The sequence below is a fragment of the Patagioenas fasciata genome, chromosome 11 (assembly GCF_037038585.1).
Source record: "Patagioenas fasciata isolate bPatFas1 chromosome 11, bPatFas1.hap1, whole genome shotgun sequence".
NCBI classification, from domain to species: Eukaryota; Metazoa; Chordata; class Aves; order Columbiformes; family Columbidae; genus Patagioenas; species Patagioenas fasciata.
Window position 1 is genome coordinate 26,377,341 of NC_092530.1, and position 7,217 is coordinate 26,384,557.

At 51.7% G+C, this 7,217-nt stretch overlaps 1 protein-coding gene across 1 annotated transcript; it reads right to left on the reverse strand.

The window, feature by feature from the left end:
• Positions 1-337: 337 nt before the first annotated feature.
• Positions 338-6,589, reverse strand: LOC136106250 (putative P2Y purinoceptor 10). The gene is made up of 2 exons (XM_065846507.2): positions 6,363-6,589; positions 338-2,550 (listed from the first exon to the last, which is right to left on the reverse strand). The coding sequence occupies exon 2, from the start codon at positions 2,498-2,500 to the stop codon at positions 1,385-1,387; it is 1,116 nt and encodes a 371-aa protein (XP_065702579.1). The 5' UTR covers positions 2,501-2,550; positions 6,363-6,589; the 3' UTR covers positions 338-1,384.
• Positions 6,590-7,217: the final 628 nt, after the last annotated feature.

Here is a 7,217-nt window from a genome sequence, read left to right on the forward strand (position 1 = left end):
CTCCTCTTTCTACGACCAGCCTTGGCAATACAAGAATAAACCACTGCCTGCTCAGCACTTCCCAGAACCGCTGCACGGGTTGGAAATGTGCTTCCAATCACTGGCAAAGCTGTTTGCTGTCAAACCCCCCTCTGCTGATGTTTACTCATATGGTTTCCCAAGGGGTTTTTGGCATCACAGCCATCAATGCCGTAGCCCGCGGGGAGGAAACCTCAGGACCAAAGTGGCCCCAGACTGGGGTCCCCTCCTCTGCAGATTGTGCTGTTGCTTTGAGAGCAGCTGTGGTGCATAAGGAGACAATTTACAGGCCCTTACAATAACATTCATGATGCCAAAATAGGTGTTGAGATCATTTTATTTCCTCCTGAGTCCGAAGCCTTAAGGATGCACTCAGGTCAGTTTTGTAAACTTTTCTTGGTGCCCAGTGAGCATTGGGACCTTTTCTGGGTTTTAAGGCAGAACTGAGAGGTTTGGGTAACATCTTATCTATGACCACAGGCTTTAGCAAGATGCCGAGTAACACAAGACTTCTAATAACACAAGAAATGGCGATGCCAGCTCCTCCCTTCTGCAGCTCGACCCGGGTCCCTGTGAGCAGATTTGCCCTGGGAGGAGTCCTTCATCTTCCCCTTTGCTCGTGGCATGTCCACACACAGTCTGTCTTCTACATATTCGCCCCCACATAATCTGTTGAGCATCCCATAGCTCATGGGAGCCAAGCAGGTTCCATTGCTCAGCTCTGGGTGCCTTCTTCAACAGCGTGAGCTGACCCCAGTTCACTTAAACTCCTTTTAACACTGATGTGGGTATAGGTTAATACTCTTTGCTTGATATATGTTGGTAAAGTCATAGTCTTGCAGTCTGGTTTAGGCTAGATTAGCCCAGAGGATTGATTTTATTTTATTTTAATGGAAAGAGGTTCTGTTGATGTGGAAATAATTAACTGTCCTGACCTAGAGCCTCAGGTGATGATGCTGCGAGTCATCATGGTCTGCAGGTAAACACAGCTGGGGCTAAAATGCCCACAGTGGTCCAAGCTGGGCTGAGGCTGAGCCAATGACTTATAGCTCAGGATTTGAGAGGGGTTTCGAAATAACAAATATGTAGGAGCACTGAAACAACAGAAATGAGGGGAACCCAGAAATACTGGCATCAGCAACAGCTGTGGTGGATATTTAACAGTAACGTGATGGGGAACACTGTAAGGTGAACAGTCTCCAACAACAACAATGCAACCAGCAGGTCTTTTGGCACCAAAATGTCCTTCTAGGTCAGATCCTGGCAGCTGTTGCACACAGGGGTAAATCAAGATGTATTTGGAGACATAATGCAACCTTCACTCAAGCGATGAGAAGCACGTACACGGAGATAAATGGTTTGTGCCTCAAGAGATGGACTCTAGCAGAAGCTCATCGGTTGGCATTGCAGGGATTTCCATGCTGTTTATTTGGCCAAAGAACTTGGGAAGAGACCAAAACCGAAAGCGTGGAAGGTTTCTCCTTTTCATCCGGATGTTGTGGCTGGTCTCGGTGATGGAGAGGCTGCTCCGGCGGCGCGTGAAGCGAGTCCGCAGGGTGACGCAGCCGTGGTGCAGCAGCTGGTCCTGGAACTCGGAGGTCATGAAGTAGTAGAGGACGGGATCCAGGCAGCAGTTGAGGCTCGCAAGGCAGAGGGAGATGGGGTGGAAGCGGAGGGTGCTCCTGTGGACGGCACAGTCCTGGATGATGTTCTCGATCACCATCATGAAGAACGGGAAGTTGATGTGGTAGGGGGTGAAGCAGATGAAGAAGACAGCTGCGCACATCAAGACCATGCGCAAAGCCTTCCGCTTCTCACCAGCGTTCTGCAGTGGCGTGGGACACTCCCGCAGGGACTGCCACATCTTCCAAGTGCAGCAGGCGATGATGCCGAAGGGGATGACAAACCCAAACAGCTCCGCCACTGTCACCAGTGCGATGGAGTCTCCCGGGCTCAGCTGCTTCACCCCCAGGTCTGAGAAGCAGGTGTTGGTGCTGTTGGACAAGGCTGGGCTCCTCACCACAAGCAAGGGTAGACACGCCACCCCCACAAAGAGCCAGACGGCAGCGCTGATGGCCGCGTCGTACCGGCGCTTCCAGTCCTTGGCCTTGAAGGGATGGAGGAGGAAGAGGTACCGCTGGATGCTGATGCAGGTGAGGAAGCAAATGCTGGCGTACATGTTGAGATACTTCAGGTAGAAGCACACCTGGCAAAGGAAAGTTCCGAAGGGCCAGGTGTGGTTGATGTAGTAATACATCCGTAAGGGCAGCGAGAGGACGTGAGCCAGGTCGGCCACGGCCAGGTTGATCATGAAGATGACGGCTTTGCTCTTCTTACTGATGAAGCGGCACAAGACCCACAGGGCAGCGCTGTTGGCCAGGAGGCCGGGGATGAAGATGAGGGTGTAGGTGGCTGCGTATAGTGTGGACTGGAAGGACATCTGGGGGCCAGTGCAGTTCCCGGAGGATGTGGTGTTCTCCATCTCAGCTGAGTCTCTTCGCTCATGGAGTGATTAAGGCAGATGGAGAGTTTCTGCAGGGAGTAAAAATGGATGCTGTGAATCCAGAAACTTCCCTGTATTTCCCCACGCGGAGTAAATCTCCCTGTTCCCCCTGGACTGGGCACTGGGGAGGCCAAACCGTGAATTCTGGGGTCAGTATTGCACCCTCACACCAAGAAAGCCCTTGAGGTGCTGGAGCGAGTGGAGAGAAGGGAACGGAGCTGGTGAGGGGCTGGAGCACAAGTGTGATGGGAGCGGCTGAGGGACCTGGGGGTTCAGCTGGAGAACAGGAGCTGAGGGGAGACCTTCTGATCTCTGAACTGCCTGAAAGGAGCTTGGAGCTGGGGGGGTCGGGCTCTGCTCCCCAGGAACAGAGGAAACGGCCTCAAGTTGCGCCAGGGGAGGTTGAGGTTGGATCTGGGAACAATTTCTTCCCCAAAGGGCTGTGGGGCATTGGAACAGGCTGCCCAGGGCAGTGCTGGAGTCACCATCCCTGGAGGGCTGGACAGACGGACATGAGGTTCTCAGGACATGGGGCAGTGCCGGGGTGGGGGAACGGTTGGGCTTGATGATCTTGAGGGTTTTTTTCCAACCAAAATGATTCTGTGAGTCTAGATGTGCTTCAGTGCAGAAGAATAAGTTGTGTAGGTGTATGTACAGCGTGTGTAGGTATCTATACAGGCCTGTGTGTGTTTGGGAAGGGTGCAGAGCCAGACGCTGCTTCCAGGCAGTGATCCTGGTATCATCCAGGCAGCTCAGCAGGATTTCATCCCCTGCCACCCCCTCGGGCGATGCTGCAATGACAGTGATATTGCAGTTGAGCTCTGTAGTGTTAATCTTTTTATTGCTAATGCCAGAGAGCTGCTTCAGCTGCCTGGGGTTTCTCAGGACCACTTTTCTTGCTTACAGTGTTCTCCTAAACTGCCGTCAAATTGGTGCTCTCTGATATGTCTACAAGTGATTTTGGTGGGACTATAAATAAATAGGAGCTTTAAATGGATTTACACATTGTCTTTTCAGATCCATGCAGTGGTCTGATGTGAATCTGCAGCAAGGGCAATAATTAGCAACAGCAAACGATGGTGCTGGCAGGCAGAGGTGCAGACGGATCCATTAGAGCTCTGGCTCCAGATTTGGGGCTGGGTTTATAAGCTGATCGCTGGCCGAACACACGCCAGCCGCTCGGCTGGTCCCGCTAACTCAATTCCAGCACTCGTGGCACATTGTGCAGGCATCGTGTTGTAGCAACAGGAATTATCCTCCAGCAACAGTTCAGGACGTGAAGGAAGATAAATAGATCCGCCTTGCAGTCAGAGCAGAAATTCTCTTCATCCGTTTACCCATTTCACCTCATCCAGACAGCGCTGGGGGTGTTAGGGGGTCATGGGGAGTTCACAGGTACCTGTGCAGCTCTCCGGGGAGCTGATGGATTAACATTTGTGAGCAGAATCCAGGGAGGAAACATCTGCTTTTCTTGGGAAGGGGTGATTTGGTGGCAGCAGGTTACAAGCCAAGGGCCGTAGCATCATCTGCAGTAGAACAGTGCAGTTTTCCTCTTGCAAATGAAGCCTGGAGCTGCCTGTGAGGTGTCGGCCAGCCCATCCTTCCCTTCCAGGAGAGCAGAGCCTCACCTGGCAGAGCCCTGAGCTCCTCGTCCTGCTGCCACCCAGCCCTTAATCAGTGGTATTTAATTAAATAGCAGCCGGTGGTGCCATTTCCCACAGCGCTGGGTCTGGTGTTTGCCACAGGGATGGGTTTCTCGAAGCAAATTGCCCTCAGTGGGGACTGGGCTTCTGCTTCGAGGCACTGGGTGAAGGCTCCCCTACCCTCCTCCTTCTCCCCTGGGCTGTAATTTGGAGGGCTTGCCATGTTTAAATTTTTCAGGACGAAGGTTATGTATTTTTAAATGAATACATGTAAAATACAGCCAGCATCCTCTCCGCTGGCTGCTCACTGCACGCACCTCTAATACGAGAAAGTTTGCTGCATTTCCCCCAGTTTCTGTGCTTGTCTCCTGATTTCTGAACTGAGCCCTGGCCAAGCTGCCTTCTCGTGTTTTGTGGTGTTTTTTTGTTAGTTGGTTTGTTTTTGTCAGGGCGAGGCTGTGGCGAAACCCTGCCTGCTGGGCTGATGCACTTTTTGGCTGCTGATGGTGCTTGAGCCACAGCCCTGGGTTGCAAGTTTGATTTTTAACTTGTTTTCCTACCAAGCCAGGACAAGACAAGGGAGTGGGGACATCTGTCACAAGCGAACAGTGGGATGCAAACCCCTTTGGTCCCTGCAGCATCCCCATGTGCTTGTGCCCTTTGCCCTGAGTCTGTACCCTGGAAAAGTGGGGGCAGGACACCTTGTCTTCATATCCCTGCAGAAAATAGGGAGGGAAAACTGCCGGGGAGCCTGGGGAATGCAGCCATTCCCTGCTCTTGTCACAAACTCAGGTGACAGAGGTGACATTTGCTGGTCTGTGCATGTGACAGGGAGTGACTGCCCAGTGTCCCCGTCCCACCATCTCCTCCCTGCCACGCGTCGCAGCCTGAACCCTTAACCTTATCCCTGCAGATGTGACCGTGAGGAGCCTCTTTGCCAGTTGTTTCCCGTTTTTTGGCTTTCCCTGGGAGAGCAGCAGCGCCTGTTTCTCGGTGGGAGGGCCAGGTGTCACTCCTGGTTCCCAACATGGTTTTAGGTGACGGCACCAGGGAGCTGCCACTGGGCTCAGGCCAGCGCTCCTTCGCTGCGATGCTTCCCGAAAGGGTGTGTTTTCAAATGTATTGTTGTTGTTCGGTTCTGACCTTCCCTCCTGCCTGCACCTCGCCCCAAACCCCTCCATCCCCCCTGTTCTGCAGCCGGTGTTGGGGCAGAGATGCTCCGGTGGGCTTGGACAGGGGTTCTGTTGAGTGACTCTGTAAAGCTTGTACAACCTCCCCCGCCATCCTTAGTTATTTTCCTACTTCATCCAACCGTGAGCAGGACCTGGGGGGGGCTTTAAGCGGCAAAGCTGAGTTTTATCCAGCTACACGCTGAAGTTACAGATGGGAGACCAGTATTGCTGCCGGAGGGGCGAGACTGCAGGTTGTGGATGTAGCTCTGCAATTCATTAAATGCCAAGTAACTTTGCAATTAATTAGGAAGTTAAGGCAGCTCTTAAAACACCCATGGTGGTGTGTGTCTTTTGAGTATGTTAGCAGTATCTGCTCCTGGAGGCGCCTGTGACCGTCACTATTGGAAATAGCCCGGCTACTCTGAATCACCCTGTGCCCCACCCAGCCCTACATTGCATTTGCTGCTCCCAAATTTGCTGCCGAATTCACTCTCATCTTTTCCACGGTTGGCTGCACAAACCCAGTGAAAACTGCCCCCAGGTGTGGTTGGGAGGCTGGGACAGAGCTGCCTCCCTCGCCCCGGGGATGCTGGGGGGGGAAAAACCAGGCTGGGAAATAAAATAATCAGCTTTTGGCTTGAAAAAAGCTCTGGGTTTGAAGTAGCGGAGGCTTTCTGACACTGGTGTTTTAAGCAATGGTTTTGTTTGTTTAATCTAGGCACTAATAGGAAACGCACAAACAGAGCTGGTCAGTTAGGGCAGCTTCTGTCGGTGATGGCGAAATTGAAGTATTTGGGGTAAAATGGGTTGTTCCCAGGTACACGCAGCAGCCAGCTGGATGCACCGAGCTCTGCTCGCCCACCCCGGGTGACCCACAAATACATGGGCACAGGCAGAAGCCGCTCAGGATGTTGTACCATAGATACACATCTCTCAAAGAACAACTAAAAAAGTAGTGATAATGTTGCTCAAAACTGCAGTGGCTTCAACCTACAGAAGAAAACACCCAGCAGAAGGGGCACTTACCTTCCCGCGGCTCCCATCCTCCGGGGGGAACACATCCATGCTAGAGAGCGATGAGCGTCCTGTGCGGGTTTCCCACCAGTTTCCGCAGCTGTCCCGGCCCCGCCGGCTCCTCATTCAACTTCCACATGGTATTTTTCGGAGCGCTGGAATCCTGCTGGCATCTGCAGCCCGGCACAGTGGCTGCAGAACAGGAAATCCTGTGTTTTGTTTCTCTTCGCCACACAACGTGTACGGCTTAATGACGTTAAAGTGACCGGGAAGGCGATGATGTCACTCGATCCAACGGCCACCTTGGATGTGGATTTTCTGCCCTGCGTTTCGCACAGGAATCCTGTTGGGTGACCGTGTCTTTCGCTTGAGCTGCTTCTGCTTTTATCTGCTGTCCCTTGGCGTTTGCTTGCTAAAAAACTGTAAAACACAGAAGGAAATATCTCCTAATAAGTGCTTGCTAAAGGAAAACTGAGAGCTCTGCCAGTGCGAGTTACTGGAAGGCAGTAATTTCCCTTCATTTTCTTGGAAGTTTGGTTAGCCTCAGACTATCAAATCTGCAGGCTAAAACTAAGGACTTGGGCTTTATTTCTGAAAGAATATGATGGTTTAAGGTGGAGATACTGTTGTTTTTTAGAAAAGTAATGTGCATCGTTCTCAATTTATTTTTTCTCCTGTAATTCCTTTCCCCATATATATAATTTTTTCCAGTTTTGCGTCTGCTAAGCATGACCTCCTCCTTTCTGAACTACTGAAAGCTGACAGGCATATATTGTAGTGCAGCTTATGATGAGCTGTCTCATTTCCAGCTGAACAGTTTTACTTGATATACGGTGTCACATCTTACAACCTGGGGCTTGCAAAGAC